Source organism: Centrocercus urophasianus, unplaced genomic scaffold (genome assembly GCF_019232065.1).
Source record: "Centrocercus urophasianus isolate 14NV4802_14NV808 unplaced genomic scaffold, USGS_Curo_1.0 seq_23, whole genome shotgun sequence".
Lineage (NCBI taxonomy): Eukaryota > Metazoa > Chordata > Aves > Galliformes > Phasianidae > Centrocercus > Centrocercus urophasianus.
Genome location: NW_024884789.1, coordinates 17,994,710 through 18,015,190, shown reverse-complemented (window position 1 = coordinate 18,015,190; position 20,481 = coordinate 17,994,710). Strand labels below are relative to the sequence as shown.

General features: G+C 44.4%; 1 protein-coding gene across 1 annotated transcript in view; it reads left to right on the top strand.

Moving 5' to 3' along the window:
• The window catches only part of NEO1 (neogenin 1), a 180,795-nt gene that overhangs the window by 96,431 nt on the left and 63,883 nt on the right, over positions 1-20,481 (top strand). The window contains exons 6-7 of the mRNA XM_042824549.1: positions 15,455-15,609; positions 16,561-16,681. Coding sequence (XP_042680483.1) covers positions 15,455-15,609; positions 16,561-16,681 — 276 coding nt within the window. The remainder of the gene's footprint in view (positions 1-15,454; positions 15,610-16,560; positions 16,682-20,481) is intronic.

Below are 20,481 nucleotides of genomic sequence, written 5' to 3'. Positions count from 1 at the left end.
GGTGTAGCAGTGGAGAGCTTGTGGGTAAGAATCAAGGGGCGGGCTGGTATGGCTGACACCGTTGTGGGTGTGTGCCCCCTGATCAGGAGGAGGAGGTTGATGAGGCCTTCCACAAACAGTTGGAAGCAGCGTCACGATCCCAGGCGCTGGTGCTTATGGGGGACTTCAATTATCCAGATATTTGCTGGAAAAGCAATGTGGCCAGGCATGCGCGGTCCAGACAGTTCCTGCAATGTGTTGAAGACAACTTCCTGATGCAGGTGGTTGAGGAATCGACGAGGAGAGGGGTACTGCTGGACCTTATTCTCACTAATAGAGAAGGGCTTGTCAGGGAAGTAAAGGTCGGGGGCAGCTTGGGTTGTAGTGACCACGAGATGGTGGAGTTCAAGATCCTGAGTGGAAGAAGTAAAGCAAAAAGTAGGATTGCTATCCTGGACTTTAGGCGAGCCAACTTTGATCTCTTCCGGGGCCTACTTGGAGCTGTCTCATGGGCTAGGGTGTTCGAAGGCAAGGGGGCCTGTGAGAGCTGGTCGGCATTTAAGCAGCTCTTCTTCCAAGCTCAAGATGGGTGTGTCCCTGTGAGGAAGAAATCAGGAAAGGGTGGCAGGAGACCTGTGTGGATGAGCAAGGAGCTCATGCACAAACTCAAAGGAAAGAAGAAGGCCCATGAAATGTGGAAAAAGGGTCTGACTACTTGGGAAGAATACAGGAATGTTGTCAGGGTCTGCAGGGATGCGACAAGGAAGGCTAAAGCCTGCCTGGAATTAAATCTGGCAAAGGGGATAAAGGATAATAAAAAAAATTTTTTCAAGTACATTAACAGTAAAAGGAAGACTAGGGAGAATGTGGCTCCCCTGCTAAGTGACGGGGGTGTTCTGGTAACGGGGGATGCTGAGAAGGCGGAGATACTGAATGCCTTCTTTGCTTCTGTTTTCAGTGAAAAATCTCCCCCTCGGGAATCTGAGACCCGGAGGTTAGTGAGAGGATCTGGGGAATGGAAGACCTCCCTTCTGTCAGGGAAGAGGTGGTCCAGGAGCGCCTAGGCAACACCAATGTTCACAAATCCATGGGACCCGATGGGATTCATCCACGGGTGCTGAGGGAGCTGGCAGAGGTGATTGCTGAACCGCTTTCTGTCATTTTTGAGAAGTCTTGGAGGACGGGGGAGGTGCCTGAAGACTGGAAGATAGCCAACGTCACCCCGGTCTTCAAAATAGGCAAGAAGGAAGACCCAGGCAATTATAGGCCAGTCAGCCTCACCTCTGTCCCTGGAAAGGTGATGGAACAGCTTGTATTGGATGTCATCTCCAGACAACTGGAAGAAGAGGAGGTTATCAGGAGTAGTCAGCACGGGTTCACAAGGGGGAGGTCGTGCTTGACCAACCTGATAGCCTTCTATGATGTTGTTTCTGGCTGGGTGGATAGGGGGAGAGCAGTGGATGTAGTCTACCTTGATTTCAGCAAGGCATTTGATACTGTCCCCCACGACATCCTTATAACAAAGCTGAGGAAATGTGGGATAGATGAGTGAACAGTGAGGTGGGTTGAGAACTGGCTGACTGGCAGAGCGCAGAGGGTTGTTGGTGGTGGTGCAGAGTCCGGTTGGAGGCCTGTAACCAGCGGTGTTCCTCAGGGGTCTGTGCTGGGTCTGATCTTGTTCAACATCTTCATCAATGACCTTGATGAGGGGATAGTGGCCACCCTCAGCAAGTTTGCTGATGATACGAAGTTGGGAGGATTGGCTGACAGCCTGAAGGCTGTGTTGCCATTCAGCAAGACCTGGATAGGCTGGAGAGCTGGGCAGAAAAAAACCGGATGAGGTTCAACAAAAGCAAGTGTAGAGTCTTGCATCTGGGGAGGAATAATTGCATACACCAGTACAGGTTGGGGGATGACCTGCTGGAGGGGAGCTCTGCGGAAAGGGACCTGGGTGTCCTGGTGGATGACAGGTTGGCCATGAGCCAGCAGTGTGCCCTTGTGGCCAAAAAGGCCAATGGCTTACTGGGGTGCATTAAAAAGAGCGTGTCCAGCAGGTCGAAGGAAGTGATCCTCCCCCTCTGCTCTGCCCTGGTAAGACCTCATCTGGAGTACTATGTCCAGTTCTGGGCTCCCCAGTACAAAAAAGACAAGGATCTCTTGGAAAGATCCAGCGGAGGGCCACAAAGATGGTGAAGGGCCTGGAGCATCTCTCCTACGAGGAAAGGCTGAGTGAACTGGGTCTGTTCAGCCTTGAGAAAAGGAGACTGAGAGGGGACCTGATCCAGGTCTATAAATATCTAAGGTGTGGGGGGCAGAATGGCGAGGCCAGACTGTTTTCAGTGGTGAGTGGAGACAGGACAAGGGGAAACGGCTGGAAACTGCAGCATAGGAAGTTCCGCACAAATGTGCGCAAGAACTTCTTTACAGTGAGGGTGACGGAGCACTGGAACAGGCTGCCCAGGGAGGTGGTGGAGTCTCCTTCTCTGAAGATGTTCAAGACCTGCCTGGATGCCTACCTGTGCGACCTGCTGTAGGGAACCTGCTTTGGCAGGGGGGTTGGACTCGATGATCTCTGGAGGTCCCTTCCAACCCCTACAATTCTGTGATTCTGTGATTCTGTGATTTTCTCACTCCCTTCCCTTCCCAGCAGGATGGGGGAGAGAATCAGAGAGAAAAAAACAGGCTAGTACTCATGGATTGAGATAGAACTATTTAGTGAGAAAAAGAGAATAATTATGACATATATACATTTTTAATATACGTTTATGTAACAAGTGAAGCACAAGCAGTTACTCACCACCCACTGACCACTGCCCAGCTAGTTCCCAAGCAGCAGAAGAAAAAGAGAGCCAGATGAACCCTGTTCAGAATTCCTCCTGCACAATGCTGTATGGTATGGGGTATCCCGTGGGACAGTCAGCTGTCCTAATTCTGTTCCCCCCCAGCTCCTTGGGCCTTGGCTTTGAACAACACTGCTTAGTAGCAACTGTAAGCATCAGTGTATTTTCAGCATGGTTTTTCCCTAAAACCAAGACATAGCACCATACTTTGAAGACAACTGTTCTGTCCCAGCTAAAACACCCAACCTGTCCTGATGCTTCTTGTGTACCATGTCCATCATTGCTTTTCAGCAGTCTCCTCTCCTCTCTCCTGGCATCTCTTCTTCCTTCTCTTCTCAAAAAGATCTGAACACCTGTAGACTTAACGATTTGAGGTTCTGAAAAATGAAGTTCAAAGAAGAAAATGCCTCTGGAACTTTGGTCGCACTCACATTTTGGCAAGTTGTAAACTTGTCGTTACGAAGGCACTCAGTGTAGGTGGAGGCAGTGGCTGCACCAGTAGCAATAACTCAGAAAACAGCTGGATGCTTGTCTCACATCTGGTAGCAAGGCTGGCCTTCAGCTGTCACAGAATGGCACAACCACTTCTGGCCTCTGCTGCAGTTTCTCAAGCTGTTTTCCTGTCGTTGCTGACCTGTGGCCTGTGCCAAGGCTCAGTTCTTGTCGACCTCCTGGCTGTGGTACGTGGCTCTCAGGCTCTGCCCTCTCCTCACCTCTTGCGCACATCAAAGCTGTGATAGTGCTGTGACATTGCTCTCTCTGCTCTAGGCGTCACCTTTCAAATACAGCTTTTGTACATACCCACAATCACGCTTTCTTTTAGTAGACTAATGCTGTATAATACAAATGACCCCACCCAGCTCCCAAGCTCTGATGGTGGAGGTTGTTGTCCCATTCCACCCCATGATCCAGTAAGTATAAAACGACAGGCCAGTTGAACTCTTACCTTTCATAGAATCATTAAGGTTGGAAAAGACCACTAAGATTGTCTAGTCCAACTGCCATCTCTTCTCCACCACAGCCACTAAACCATGTCCCTCAGTGCCACATCTCCGTGTTCCTTTAACACCTTCAGGGATGGTGACCCCACCACCTCTCTGGGCAGCCTTTTTCAATGCATCACCACTCCTTCTGAGAAGAAATTTTCCTAATATCCAACCTGAACCTCCCCGGCACAAGGTAAGGTCATTACCTCTCACAGAATCACAGAATTGTAGGGTCTGGAAGGTTCCTTCAGAGTTCATTGAGTCCAGCCCCTCTCATCATATTCCTGATATGTGGGAGAAGACATTGGCCCTAACTTCCCTCCAGCCTCTTTCAGGAAGTTGTAGAGAGCAATAAGGTTTCCTATGAGCCTCCTTTTCTCCAGACTGAACAATCACAGTTCTCTCAGCTGCTTCCCTTGAGACTTGTGTTCCAGAATCTTAACAGTTCCATTGCCCTTCTCTGGACACACTCCAGGACCTTGATGTCTTTCTGGCAGTGAGGGAGCCCAAAACAGAGCACAACAGTTGAGGTGTGGCACACTGCTGGCTGCTACTCTGCAGGCTGTCAACCAATGCCCCCAAGTCCTTTTCCTCTGCACAGCTTGCCAGCCACTCCTCTGCCCCAACCTGTAGCAATACGTGGGGTTGTTATGAGCAAAGTGCAGAACCCAGCACCTGGTCTTGTTGAAGCTCATCCCATTGGCCTCAGCCCATCAACGCAGCCTATCCAGATCCCTCTGCAGACCATCCTACTCCCAGACAGGTTGACACTTCCTGCCAACGTGATGTCATCTTCAAACTTGAGGGTGTAATCTATCCCCTTATGCAGATCACAAGCAAAGATCAGCCCTAATACTGACCCCTGAGAAGCACTGCTCATGACGGTCTGGATTTAACTCCATTCACCACCACTCTGTTTCAGCCCCCCCCAGCTAGTCGTTACCCAGCAAAGAGTATATTCCCCCACCAAACAGATCACCTGGTCACAGAAGGAGATGAAGTTGGCCAAGCAGGAGCTGATTTCGTGAACCCGTGGTTGTCCCACACATGCTGAGTGATCACGTTCAAGATGATCTGTACCATGACCTTCCCCATAACGAGGTCAGGCTGACAGGCCTGAAGTTCCCCAGATCCTCCTTCTGACCCTTCTTGTAGATGGCAGTCACACTGATTGTCTCCTGTCTCCTGGGTCCTCCCCCACCAACCAGGACTGCTGATATATGATGAAGAGCGGCTTGGTGAGTGCTTCCAACACCTCCCTCAGCATCCTCAGGTGGGTCCCATCTGGCCCCATGGACTTGTGGCAGCCCAGGTGGAGCAGCAGGCTGCTGTTTCCTCCTGAGTTGTGTGGGAGTTACTCTGCTCCCTATTCCTGTTTTACAGCTCAAGGGGCTGGGTATCCTGAGGATAACTGACCAGTAACTGACCCATGGCCATTATACATGCCATAGGACCACCATTGTGGTTTTTAGAGTTCTCATCGTCAATGGCTTGCCAGTTTAATTGGCAGCTAAATAGTTTTTTCAGGGAAATTTGCAAAATACAGAGAATTCTTGTAGAACAAAAAATGCCTCTATCATTATTTATCCTTGTGGCTGATATTTGCAGGGGTTACATTCAATTATTTTTGTTTATATCTGGACTATCTTGCAAGCAGGATGCCAGGCACATAGTGTGCCTATGCACTGCTGTTCTGCTGTCTGAAAGGAAACTTCTACCAGCTGTGTTGCTTTCCCAGTTGCACTGCTTCACATTGTTCTTATGCACGTTGGCCAGCTGTAGTACTGGGTTGTGCTCATTGTCCAGCTGTAGATCTCTGTGAGGTGGCCTGGAGCTCCTCCTGGTTGGTTTTGATCTGCATGAAACAAGGAATGTTACACTGCTTTTAAGTTAACACAGCATGCTTACTCAGATGCTTGCCTGATGGCTGACCCAGTGCTCTGAGGTTTGCATGTTCTTCAGCTATTTGTGTTGTTGAGGGGAGTGGAGAAGATCAGCTGAGGCACACACCGAGTCGATGCAATCTGAGGTTGGGCAGGAGCTGCACAGAAGCAGCATTCCCCAAAAGGAGCAGTTGTGTGTTGGAGCTGAGCTGCTGCTGCAGAACCCGAGGCAGGCTGGGCAGGTTTGGTGGTCAGGTAGCAGATTCCTGGCCAAACCCCTTTCTTCCTTGATCTGCTTAGTGAGTTGAGCCCAGCAGTCTTTGTTTTCTGGATGTTCAATTCTTCCCCTGTGACCCAACCAACCTCTGTCCAAATGGCACAAGTTCAGAGATGAGAGGAGGTGTAATACCTTGTTGTCAGTGGATGTGTTAGGAAGGTCGGCAGGTGGCATGGCATTTGTTCAAGGAACTGCATGAGGGTTGTGAATGCTTAATGTCTGTCTGAAACAACTCTGGAAAAACCCCTACCAGCCATAAATCTGTTAACAGTAGGGTAAGCAAAAAGCATCTATATGCAAGTAAAATAGCACAGACCTTTTGAGGAAATATCTGCTAATAACTTAGAAATCTAATACATTAATTTCAAGCCTGTCAGAGATGGGAAGCCTGTTAAAGAAGGCATTGGGTCAGCAGATGACTGAGTGAGAAGCTGGCCTGAAGCAGAAAAGTGAAGTCTGGATATCCATGTGCTTTGCAGAGCTGGAAGCTTCTGTTTTATTTTCTTTCTGAAAGCAAGCAGGCGTGTCGGAGAAGCTACCTGCAGCTGCAGAGCTAGTGAGATGCATCTCAGAGCAAATCCACAAAGTGAACAGTAACAAATCATCCCGACCAGATGGCATTCACTCAACATTTCTCAAGGAGTTTAAGTGTGAAATCCTGCGTGTCGTGTGTAACCTATCACTTAAGTTGGCTAATCAGTCTGAAAGAAATCAGACAGAAGATATTTGGTCAATGTGACATCGGGTTTTTAAGGCTTTCAGGGGAAGTCTGGGAAACTGTGGACGCTGTTCAGCATTTTGTGAGTCCTTGGGAAAGGAGGGCTGTGTTGTGGCAAACACTGCTGTTGGTTTGGAGTGGAGTGGAGTTGTAAGAGTGAATGCTGCAGAACTGCATTGGGCAAGGAGTGAAGCAGTTGAAGTACAAGTGCCATGTAGCATAGTGCAAAGCAACGTGTGCAGTTAAAGGTACTTCTAACTTTGCTTGCGTGGCAGTGGGCTCTAAACTGCCTGGCCTTGCACAAGCATAAAATACTGAGGTTGTAACATGCAAGTCTTCAGAAAACGTAGCATCTCCTGAATTTTCTCAGGGAGTGACATTGAAGTTTGGAACTTAATGTGGTGCGTGTTGGGGCTGCTGATGGCTTCCCCTGGAGCAGACGGCAGTGAGGGCAGCCAAGGACTAACAAACCCAAAGGCGGCTCTTCTTTCTCAAGAAATCCCTCCTGCAGGGATTCCTATCAGCAAAGAGAATGTCTGGAGCTGTATTGTGCTTATGCTTTCGCTCTTCTCACAGTTGTTTCCTTGATACCTGCGGCTGGCTGCTGTGCGGCACTGTGCAACCTTTGCTGGGTTTCTTTGTTGCTGGATGCGTCCTACTGATAAGCAACCTTTGTTCGCAAGCTATCAGAGCACAGTGACTTTGAAAGCCCTGCAGAGCAGATGCTGCATCTGCAGATGCCGGTTAGATATGGTGGTTTAATTTCTAAACGCATCCTGCTATTGCCAAACAGATCAGCTGACAGCCATGGCCAGTTCTTGCACTTCCCTTTATAGGGATGGGATTAAGGGGGTGTGGGTGATATTGCAATCTTGGCAAAGCCTTACTGCCAGCATACAGTTACTGTCCTGAATTGGTCTGCAACTGCAAAGGCACCCCACAAGTGAGAAATACGAAGAAAAGTATTGCTAGTGTATAGGGCACACTCAGCACTTGCTGTGTGTTTCTGCACCTGGAAATATTCCCAGACCATTCTGCTTGTGGATACGTATTTCCGTAGTTATCCAAATCGAGGTGCCAAGCTCACATCTCACAGCCTTGCAATGCATTGTTTTGAGTGTTATCATTTTCAGAATAGGGCAGGGATCTAGATGTATCCTGTGTGAGAGCTGTCCCTGTGCAAGAGATGACATTTATATTCACATCTGATTTTTCTGTTACAGCAAGTGTTAAGGTCTCCAGCTATTTGAGGTCTCCAATTATATTATTGCTTAGACTTGCCTTTGCACCAATAACCAAAACCAGGGCTTCCATTTTCCTTTTAGAGCCAATTTTCTGAGTCATTGATCATTCACAAAGCTTGCTTGTAAATCAGAGTCCATGTTTGCCTTGAAATATGGCACTCAAAAAGCGGGGCCAGCTGAGGGTTGCTGGGTGTGGGATGGAAGAGGAATCTCAGGAACTGCTCCCTGTGTGCTCACTTCTTCTCATGACGGTGGGATTTTGAAGTCATGCTCAGGTCATGGTCATATTTATGATCTCTGGTAAAATCCTTGTTTCTGAGGCCTTTGTCTGCAAAGGTTATTGCTATAATTTCCCATTCCATAAATGTACGGTTTATCATTTCTCTCTGAAGAAGAAATACACATTTATTGAATTTTATCCTGACATTTTTATTCTTCTTTTCCAATTGATCAAGATAATTTTGCACTGTAATTGTTCTGTACTATTCACCCTCATCTGATTTCTCAGTGGTTATAATATCATTTAATCGGTTTTGTGTTGTTTTTTTTATAGTTTCTTCCTCTTCCAAAACATTCATTTAGGGGCTGGCCTCTGAAGAATATTTCATGCTTTAGCAGTTTCCAAAAGGAAGTTGCAAAGCGCCAGCCCAGCCACGCGAGGAGGAATATTGAGTGCTCATTTGTGCCTTTCCAGCTGATGAACAGAATCTGACTGGTTTAAGATAGCCCACCAGAGATGGCACTTCTAGAATGTAAAAATAGTTGGTCCCTCTTCCCTGCCTTCTCCTTTAAAGGAGTAGAGCATGCAGGCTGATGAGCATCCCATGTGTAGCAAAGTGTTGTTATCATGGTACATTTGCTTTGATTGCCTAAGACAAAAACACCATCAGTCATTTGCTTCTTAAAAACAGATACTTGCATTCAGTGTCTTACAAGGTAAGAAGAGGGCTGCTCTGAAAGTTACACCTCCTATTTTATTATGTTGGCCAGAGGTGGATGTTGGTGGCATGGCAGTGCAGGCTGAACCTTCCAACCCAACGTCCCTTCCGTGTCATTGCTGTGTGACAGATGGCACCAGAGGGACACACTGACAGAATGGGGTCTGGCATGGAAGTGTGGATGGAGCAAAGGTGTGAAACTAAATTCCTCTATGTGAAAAAAATGGCACCTATTGACATTCACTGGTGCTCACTGAATGTTTCTGAAGACCAAGCAGTGGATGTGAGCACAGTGAGGGGTGAGTGGTGCATTTCAGCAGTGGTGACATGGAGGACAAGCCACATTCCAGATGGCCACGCTCACCTGTCACACCGTGAATTGACTAGCATCTCGATAGCTTATCCACATGAATTGGCTAATGGTGATGACTGTGCTGAAAAAGAGTGTTTTGTAGCTGAGAATTTGCTCTGTCAGATAGAGATATTGTGCTCTTTGTATCCATTGTCGTTTTTATGGAAATAAATAGAAAGCATTACTTTTGGAGCAACCTACTTATGTCACTGCCACGGAAACTGTCTTCTTCTGACTGCAGTTTCTGTTCATAAACTTTGGCTTTCATACAATAGCACATGCTGTGCATGTACTAGTTTACATTTTTATAATCTCTGAGTCTTGGTACGCTGAGTTTTCTTTAATTCATTTGATGGTTTTCTCTTCTGTGACTATTTCTCTCAAAAGTTCCATTTTGTCAGCTTTTGTTTGCTGTGCAATTTCTCCAGCCGCATGTTAAGTGTGTTTTAAGGACATGACAGCTCTGTGCAGAGCTTGTTAAGACTTCTGCCTTACCGAGGCTTCAAATCTTTTTTTTTTCTTTTTTTCTATCAAGTACTTATCCATATACCTTTGCCTTTTGCAAGAAAGAAAATTAATAATTTCCCAGTTCTGTTTTAAATGCAGCTTCCTCTTGTTCTGTGGTGTGATCCAAGGAAACCAGCTCATTTGGAACAACTGTCCAGAGAGGTTGTGGATGCCCCATCCCTGGAAGTGTTCAAGGCCAGGTTGGATGGGGCCCTGGCAGCCTGGTCTGGTATTGGATGGAGAGGCTTGCAGCCCTGCATGCAGCAGGGGGTTGGAGCTTCGTGGTCCTTAGGTCCTTTCCAACCCAAACCATTCTGTGATTCTATGATTTGTAATAAAGCAGAATGAACTGAGAGCTGAAACTTCTACTGTCAGGCTGCAGTCTGTGCGTGGTCTTTGTGCTGGGCAGGAAGTGGCAGGAGGTGGAGGATGTCATTTTGGAGCAGAGTCATCATTTTGGAAACAAACGTCTTCAGAAGGCCATTAGGCTTCCTAAGCAGTAATTACTCTTTAATACCACAATCAGGAGACTTACTTGTAGGCTTAGGTGAATGTAAAACATAACAGAGTGGATTGCTCTCTCCTTAATAATTTAACATTACAATTTATCTTTAATTTCTCTTATTTAATTGTTTGCATTGCGTGTGATACTTAAACCATTTGCCTTTGTTTTTAATGTAATGGGTCTGCTCCCTGGGTGCTCCTAAGCAATATGCTAATGCAAATAATTTAAAACGTTTCCATCAAAGTCTGCCTGCTGTGTCGTGGCAATTGGCTGGCAGAAATTAGTTGGTTTCAGCTAACAGGCCAAGGAACTCGCTGTTAGCTAAGTAAAATGCACTGTGACTGTGATGCAGTTTTCTCTCTGGTTAACTTTAAAACCAAACTTAACCCAAGCACCAAAGCAATGCTGTATGGTCTGACTCTGAGAGGGAGCTACCTGCTAAAACAGCTGCTGGTTTGGTGAATTTGCAGCAAAATGAAGTTTTTCAAATGACAGCAAACGTCTGACCAAAATGGAAGGGTGCTGTCTGCAGAAGTGTGAGCTGTAATTGGCCACTGGACTGGTTGCTCTGGAGGAAGTCTGTGTACTGCAGTGGTGCCACTGAGCGTGTTAATATTGATTCCAGGTGCTGCTGAATGGATTAACATTGTCATCATCGTGCTCCGGTTACATCCTGCTCATAAACAAACATTCTGTTGTTAAAATTAATGTTAACTTTGTAAGGATTCTGAAATAGGATTTGCCTAACAATATCTTGTCTTCCCAGGAGAGGAGGTTAAAACTCCTCTGGTCTTATCATTTGAAATGCTGATTCATAGAATCATAGAATGGCCTGGGTTGAAAAGGACTCATCTAGTTCCAACCCTGTGCTGTGTGCGGGGTCACCAACCAGCAGACCAGGCTGCCCAGAGCCACATCCAGCCTGGCCTCGAATGCCTCCAGGGATGGGGCATCCACAATTGAAATGCTGCTTATTCAGAACAGAATGCAAGAAGGTTGGGATGTACCCACTGCATCCATCCAAGCATGTTTACAAAATTGAAGGCATTTGAGCACCAGTGCTTAAGGAGTGATTCATCAGAGATACATTGTAAAGAAGGATCTATTCTGCTTTGTTTGTGTATCAAGATGTGGAGGTGCAGGAATTGCTGGATTCTGAAATTGCTTTTGTGTTTGAATGGCGAGCATTGATGGATAGAGGAACGCTTAAATTGTTTGTACAGGTGTATATGTAAGAGCAAAGAGACAATAAGAATTAAGATTTGATAGTGTGATTTCAGAGAACACTCTCCTAATTTTTGTGCACTGGGGCAGCTGGAGGTGGCTGAGGAGGCAGCAGTGACTGCTTCATTCCTGTCCTCAGCCACTGCTATTTGGAAGTGTGATGCTGCACTTCAGTCCTCTGGTGCTGCAGCCTGTGATGGAGGACAGCCACACGATGCAATAGAGACCTCTATTTCTTGCAGTTGATTGTGTGTGTGTGTTTTCTGTGTGTGATGCTACGCTTGTGCCAAACAGCAGTATTAGTGCTTGTTTAAAAACAGAGTAAGTCCTTGAGAAGTAATTTGCAATCTTGGTTTCTGCTGCACCCAGAGGAGTCTGCTCTTGCACTGCTCGTGTTCTGTGCCTATGAGGAAGTGAGACAGCAGTTTGGCCGCCTGTCTGAGGGACACAGGCACAGAATGCCTGGTTCGTTTGGGGATTCCTTTTAAAGGAGGTATTAGAGTATTTTTGTGTTATTTTCTTGCTATGAAGGCCTAAATGACCTCCACGCTTCACACCACCGCTCTGCCTCTGTGTGGCTTTCTTAGCTCTCTCACTATCAGCAAATACGACTTTGCCACCATTGATGTTTTCCTCCTGCTGGGGCAGAATGGGATGGTTTGGCTGTGGGGAGGAGGTAAGGAGCATGAAAATGAGTGACTGCCTGAAACAGCAGCACTGCAATGTATTGGGAGAGAGATTTCACTGCAATGTAACTAAGCTACAGAAAGCACTGAGTTTTCTAATGGTGCAGAACTTGAGCATTGCCTTTTCTTGCTTCTTTCACATTTCTGGCTTCACGTTTGAAGTAAGGTTGTGAAGCTAGGAACCTTTGTTCTTCCATCCACGCTTGTAAGACTGAAAGCAGAGCTTTTTGAGGGCTGGAGAGGAGGAATGGGTGTAATTAATTTCCCTCTCATTTGCAGCAGTACAGATGGCTCAATTGAAAATAGATTCTTTCGACTGCAGCCCCGAAGGCCACCAAATTGTTCTCTTTCTGCCTTAATGAGAGAGAGCCACTGACCACTGAAAAGACATTTGAGGAAGCAGGCTTTCCGTAAGGCTCAGCATAGCTGATGCTTCTTTAATATTCCTCACTTTTACTCGGAGGCGTCTAACACTTGACCATTTAAAAATGAACCCGCACATAACAGCATTTTCCTTTGTGTTGGGTCGTGCTGGTGCACAAGCACCAAAGCAGAGCTGCAGTCCTGTGCTGCCTTTTGCTTCTCCTACATCCTTCTGTCTACAAAGAGAGGCAGATGCCTTGTGCTGAGGCTCCTAGGGTGCTGTGCTGCACATGGAATGCTGCGAGCATCGTGCAAGCCAGTCGCCGTTTGTCTGTTGCCATTGAGAGGGATAGAGGAGTAGGCTGAGCTGCCAAGCCTTCTTTGAAGTTTAATTGTCTGTTTGGTACCGGGACACATAATCTTCCATTACAAATCTTATTTTATATGGTAATTGGCTCATTTGCTCTCTGGTTATCAATTGAACTTCTCTACCACAAACATCATCTACACTTGCATTGTGTAAATTGATGTGAATACTAAACACTGACATAGTTAAACTAAAAAATGCCTTTAAAATGCACTTTTATAATTCATTAATGGGAAAATAAAGGATAACAATAAAGGAAGAGAGTGCTTCTGGTATTATTTTCTCTCTCTAAATAGCTTGGCATTTCCTCCATAAGCCAGAAAAGCAAAGTCATTTTGAAAAAATAATATTTAAAATTCAACTCCTATGTAAAAAATATTTGAGAGTGGATGATAGGATGTCTGGATCAACTTGTGCTTTTGTGGCAGATCTTATGATTCAGTACGGGGCCCACTTGTGCATGATGCCCCAGGTGGAAGCACTGCCAGATGCTGAAGGAACATGAGGGATTTCCAGATGTCTTCATTACATCATTTAGTTAAAAGTAATTTATATCATGGTACATTTGATAAAGTAACCCTAGCAAAGGCCACCTTGAGCGGCTGTATTTTGTAGTAAGCACCACTCCTGATTTTATGCTGACTTCTGTTATGTATGCCCCATGTCATCATTGAGTTTCATGGCAGAGCTGCTAGGTACAGCAGTTTGTGTCTTCTGACATCATTAGATGGATTTTCTTTTTAAACAAGTTGTATACAAGTTGATGGTGAATGTTGCTAGCTTGTGTCTGTTAGGATTCCTGTAAATTTAATGCATTAGCTAAAGAATTAGTGTCACTTTGAGAAGACTGTTAAGATAATAGGAATGCAAGTCCTTCATGGGGAAATGCTTCCAACTGTTATGTTCCTGCTTTGCAGTCATGGAGGCTCTTCAGAAATTGGAGTGTGTGTGTATGTCTCTGTGTGGGGAGAGAGGGAAAGGAAATGAGAGCGCTGATAAAGCAGACTGGGACAAGATTACTCATTAGTTAGAAATACTGAAGATGAGAGGGCAGTGATCTGCCATAGGCTGGCTCAGAACTCGTCATGGTGCATCCAGGAAAGAGCAACTACAGTGGTGAGATGAGTTGGGCAAGGTGTTTGCTGTAGCAATAACACTGTTCGTGCTGGTTTTTCAAGTCAGTGGTGAGATGTGTCTGAGACAACGTGCAAATCATCTGCCAGCTGCATGCAAGGATTAGCACAGACTTGAGCAAACATGGGAGATGACTGAGGGTGGTGTGGGTGATGGGTAGCAGAACGGCCTGTGTGCGCAGGGCTCGATGGGCCGGCCACATAAAGACTGGGCAGTGGGACAGGAGCAGAGAGGAAGCACAGATCACGGATAATAAAAATGTCAGGGAAGAACAGAAATTTGAAATAAAAGAATAATTAGCCCCAGTTTTGTCACCACTAAACTCAGAAGGCAGCTTCCAAGAGGACGAAAGCTGTCGTGGCAGCCATCTGATGTGGATGGTGGGTACAAAAGTACCTGAATCGTTCCAAGCAGTTAATGGCAGCTTTGGTAAATTTCTGGAAATGGTTGCTGAGTGGGTGTTGGGAGCCATAGGCAGAAGGGCTCCTATGTGAAAGAGTTGAAGCAGTAAATGTGTACCATCCTCCTGTAGTTCCTGGTGTAGGTTTACGTGTGTCTGACAGCTAAGTCATCTTCCTACTCTATAGGTAAATATTTTCGTATTTAAATGTTCTCCTGTATAATTTGTAACCTGAATGTGAGGTTCTGGGAGAGCAGCTTGTCTCCAGCTTTCTGATTTAAAAGAAATTAAATCCACCTACAAACTTTTACCAGAAGGAAAACGGATCATTCAATAGGCAGAATCTAGCACAGAGTAGGATTTCTTATTCCCTAGTATGAGATAAACACCACTGATAAGTGAAATGTGCAGAGTATTTGCCTGAACTCCGCAGCCCTTCTGTATTGATTTTGTTTGACAAATATTAAAGGGCAGAGGCTGCTTTTCACTCTTCTGGTACCTGAACAATCAGATCCACCAACGTAAGTCAGCAAATTGCCCTCATGTCACCGAGTTTAATAAAAGCAAATAAATTTGCGTGCGTTCTTCATAGTAGATGGTATTCAAATTCTATGTGCCTGCAGACAGCAATTCTTCCTCCCACTGAGCTGCAGAAGCTTCGAGTCCTCGCACACAGCTGGATGCTCCTTGGTTGGCATGCTTTTCGCCAAAGGTTTTTGCCATACCTGTGCATTGGGTGCTTTGGGGATTGTGTTACCGTAGACTTTGTTGGGATTTTATGGCTTTGAAAGTTCTTGAGTTCAATTCTTCTCATTCTGAATATAAAAGGTGGCAGCTTTGGTCTGTGTTGTGTTCTTACAGGAAGAACCTTTCTGATTTACTGAATACATAGCACTGGTCACACCTGCCTGTAAGACGTTACTCAAAGCAGTCGGTATCCGAGGAAAGTTTCATCTTGGTTTTATGTCCATTGGTTTTAAAAAGTCTATATTATGTAGTTTTACCTTTGTTATATAGTAACACCATCTCTTGTCTTCCTTTTTATTTTCAGTTCCTCCTGAGTTTCTGAAGCGACCTGCAAACATTTACGCTCATGAATCTATGGACATTGTCTTTGAGTGCGAAGTGACTGGAAAACCTACTCCAACGGTGAAGTGGGTCAAGAACGGAGACGTGGTGATTCCAAGTGACTACTTCAAAATTGTTGTAAGTGTGCAGTCAGTTTTGGGCACTGTAAGCTACTGACTTGACTCTTAGTCCTTTGATTTAGGCATCATGCTGAGGGAGGGACGTGGTTTAGTGGGAAATATTGGTGCTAGGCGGTGACTGGATGATCTTGGAAGCCTTTTCCAAGCTCGGTGGTCCTATGATTCCGTGATACATATGCGTGGAAGCCAAGTCCTTTCATGGTACCAGCTTCCTATTTTCATACTATCGATGTTTGAGGCCTGGAAGAATTAATTAGTTTCTCGAATTCTGCAGTGCTCTGTAATTCGGTCATTTTGCTGAAACGCTGAAATGTGCAGCTGAAATTGTCTGTTTCTCTATAGCTTAGGCTTTCCATGAGAGACAGGGATGTGCATGATGACAAAACACAAATTGTTGGTTGCACCTGTTGGAATGTGAGCTCACTGTGAACACCGACTGGGTTTGCTACAGTCAGCTGTGATTGATGAAAATTACAATTTCAAACAGGGATTTAAATATAAATAGAACTGAGTTGTGGATCGTGAGTTTTGACGCACCGGTGCTTCAGGTGGGAAATTTTAGATGTAGTGAAAGTCATTACTGAGGCATAGCTTAGAACTTAATGGCTGTATAATTATGTATACCTGAGGTTGTAGAATTGTAACAGTGAGTTATGTGGTTATGTGCAGTGCTTAAAATATCATAAAAATGGCTGTGGGAATGTTATGACTTGCCAGTGATATGTGATGCTAGAAAATGATAGCCATTAGTAGGAGCTTCTGCTGCTTTTTGATGCTGTATAATGTGAAGATTCAGTGTAAAAGAGATGAAATCTGACGGGAACTCAAAATATGCTTCTGTATTTTACTGTTCGGGAGTTTCTCCTATCATAGAAATGTGTCATAAAACACCGTTGTTTTTGCAATTGCAGCCCATTTTTAAATGTTGCGTTTATCCTTTGCTCCTCAGAAAGAACATAATCTACAAGTTTTGGGTCTGGTGAAATCAGATGAAGGATTCTATCAGTGCATTGCCGAAAATGATGTTGGAAATGCACAGGCTGGAGCCCAGCTGATAATACTTGACCTCGGTAAGATAAACAGTGATGTTTTAATGCCAAAGGATGGAGGAGGGAACAATTGCAGGGGGCCTTTTCTGCACAACATGTTATCTGCAACTCGGCTCCACTAGGGGGATTTTTTGAACCATCTGAGGGATTCAGTGTCATCTCACCACACTCTTATAGTTACTTAGGAGAGCTGAGAGGTTCTGCAGGGCTCACCTTGCATTTTGAAATTTGTCTTGGAAATACTTGGTGCATTAATAAACCACAGCCATAAATCTGAAAAATTAATTGTATGCTGAGATTTTGAAAAATATCCAAATGGAAAACTATCACTGCAATTATAAAACTGAAGAAAGTTCTTATGGAGCACACAACAAATGAAGTATTTTACACCGAAGTCATTCCAATGTTAGGAGCTTTTTTCTGCTATCAGTTGAAAACAAAATAAAATAGGAGTGAGCTCTGTCGTTTTGGCAAGCTGTGACTGCAGGTGTAACTGAGGTGTAGCTGCAACTGAAGATAAATATTTGTTACTTTGCTCCAGTAAGTGGAATTAGTAACAGTGCTCACCTTTTTGTTACTGAAACACACAATTTCCTGCATTACATATTTCAAATGTTAAAAGAGGATAATTATTGTTATGGTAAAAGAGGTACTGCCTTCCACAAAAACTGTTAGTACAAACATCAGTACTGAGGCATCAGCTTGCTTTGATCTTTCAGGTTACACTGTTCTTGAAAATAATTTGTAAGAACATAAGGTGGAAAATCAGTAGTCAGGCAAGAAAATACTAACGGTGTACATTTTTTACTCAATGCTGCTTGGTTTTTTTGGATGCTGTTTCAAAATTACAGTTTCTTGTGTGTTTCTCCATTTACCACAAGGCTTTTGGATGGAAAGATTTAGCAGGAACACCCAGGTCTGATCAGAGGCATGATGAAACTTCACTCTTAAAATTTTAACAGATGTGAAACTGCTAGACCCAGTATTGGCATTCAACGTACGGAGAGTAAACTGTTACGAGTGTGCCATAAAGAGAAATTTTTCATTTCTTTTCTGGTTGTTCTGTAGAGTAGTTGTGCACTTCTAACTTCTTCTGAATTCAGCTTTGGACCCGGGTGTGTTTCATTGATGGCTGAGGACATGCATGGATTTCAACAATAACGTGGGGAGCGAAACTGGATCCAGCAGCTTGAATACTCACAGCCCTGGGACTCTGACCTCCCACTGGTGCTAGGTGGCTGGATCCAGCAATGGCCTACTATCACCACGTTGCCAGAAAAATTATTAAAAGTAATTTTATTTCTGCTATATGTATGAATCGCCTGAGTGGTTTCCGAATCATTCAGGCGGAAGCATTAGTCCGTATTTTTTGAGTTTGAAAAATATTGAATAATTAATGAACCTGGGTTTTGAAGCCCTGCCAAAGTTTCTACTTTCACCCAGTTCCCAGTAGTGGTTTATAAATGATTGTTACTGTTATTATTTTAGTTCCTGTGGTCTCACTCTTCTTCCTTTCCCTTCCCCTGTTTTATGCCCAATGGTTTCTCCTTCCTGTTCTACTCTGGCAACCTGTCCTGTTATACTAAAGGACTGTGCCTTATAATGCTGTCCTTTTTCTTTTGCATGCTGCCAAAGGATTATGGATGCAGTGTTGATGGAGTCTCGTATTAGGTGTAAAAATGCAACCAATAAGTCAAATTATTCTGTTACATGGCCTGCAGTGTTTTTAACAATGCACTCCCAGTCTAACGCTGATGCATATTAGTTGTTGCTCTCCAGCAGTAGAGATGATCACATGGTACATCACTGAAAGTACATTTATTTCTTTTGCTATTGAGTAGTGACATAACAAGTCATATAATTAGGCATGAATATGCTGTGTCTTATTCAGTCCTGATGTATGAAAAGTGGTACGATATATTCAGTCAAAGAAAAAATGGATATTTGAGATCTTATTTTAGCACCTTGTCACAATATATGAACAGTGAAGATGGAAAGATAACTCAAGGAGAGTGAAAGCAGGATATATACTTCAGTTCTTTCACAACATCTAGCTTGGTATGGAAATAAAACCCACTAAGTTGAACAAAAAAGATTCTGAATACTTCGGTCATTAATTCAGAAATCTATTTGTCTTAAATTCCACACTTGACAATGAGAATTTGCTACCTTGGCGATTTGAAAAGTAATTTCAGTGAAGAAACGTTGATTATGTATTCACTGAAGTTATTCTTCCCAGTTAGCAGGCTGTCCCTTCCCTTTCTGTTCTGTTTTCTCCTTCCTAAATGGAACTGGGAAACATCTGGACTATTTACGTGCAGGTAATTGCACTTTCAGTTGCCTTGTCAAGTTGATCTTTAACAAAGTAAATTTGTATTAGAAAGTAGAAGCCTTATGGTTTGTTCCACAGCCAGGCCACATGAATTCTTTATGTTGAAGAAATGGGCTGAGACTCTTTGTGGGCATCTATAAATGGAGTACAGCATTGATTATGATATAATTGCCAGTGAGGAAGATGACGTTTGGCTGCCGTGGGGGGTGAACGTGAGCCGTTGGAAAAGGCACTCAGGCTCTGAGGGAGATGGTCTGAAAAAGGTTAAATAGAATTAAACCAATGAAAGTGTTCTCCATTTGCGCTTTGCATATTGGATCAGGTCTTAATTGTCTTTTCTGTGTTTCATCCTAAACCCTTCATTTAGAAATCGACTCGTGTTGGTTTGAGCTGCCTGGGGTTTTGCTGTTGCCTGCTGGAAGGGCTGCTGAGTGTCTGGAAGTGGAATATCACATTATATTGTCTTCAGTCTTAGGTGGTTGCATCATTTTTAAATATAGCAGGCATAAAGTACACAATATGCTTATCTGCTGCAACAAGAGGCTTTCAGTATTTAAACACTGGCTTCAGAGGAAACACTGTTTTGATTCTTCATATAACATAGTGGCCCAGAGCTGTGTGCATGCAGTCTTGCAGCACACAATTGTTGGTCAGGCACAAGGTTTCTTTTTGGGTTGGTTTGTTTTGTATTTGCGTGGAATTCTGAAAAGCTTGCAGTGTGTGCAGAAGGGATTAATGGAAAATTGGAACAGAACTGACTGGCAATAGACACCAGGGCCACCACTGGAATGGCTGCTTTATTTTCAAATTCTGTAATTCTGCCAATAAGTTTAGAAGAGAACTACCTAAAGAAAGGGAATTTCTGCTTGATTTCTGTTTTGAAACTAATGATTATTCTCTGGCAGGTCACCATCTGACCTCATCAGTTTTCCAATGTATGGATGCTAATATGCTCGCTGAATCATAACGAGGCTATTTCCTGTTGTCCTTTTTACAGCATTATTTTGTGTGAACTTGGTGGCTGTGAGAACCTCAGTAACGGATACATTTGGGTTTTCGTTGTGGAGGTTAAATGCTAGTGACAAGACTGAAAAATTCAGGCAGGACCTGTAGCCTGGCCTTTTCCAGTGGATCTGGCGTTGCTGAGAGTTGCCATTTGGGAATTGAAAAAAGAACAGGTGGCAATAAGTAAAAGGAGGTGCCTCTGGGGAGGGAGGCAGATGGTTCCCTGTCACCCCCGTGTGATGGGCGTTTGACAAGTACTCAGGCACCAAAAAAAAGGAGTGATTATTGAGTGCTGTATAAAGAAAAATCATTGACTGTAAACAAATATGCCGTGTTATTTAGAGAACGGTTTCAAAACATGAGTTGAGATGCAATTCGTCGTCTTCAAAATTCCAAAGTAAGCGTAGAACACTGAGTGAATCTGTACTTCTGTATTGCGAAAGTTGGTGTCTGCCATTCTGTGCCATCTTTGGGAGTTAGACAG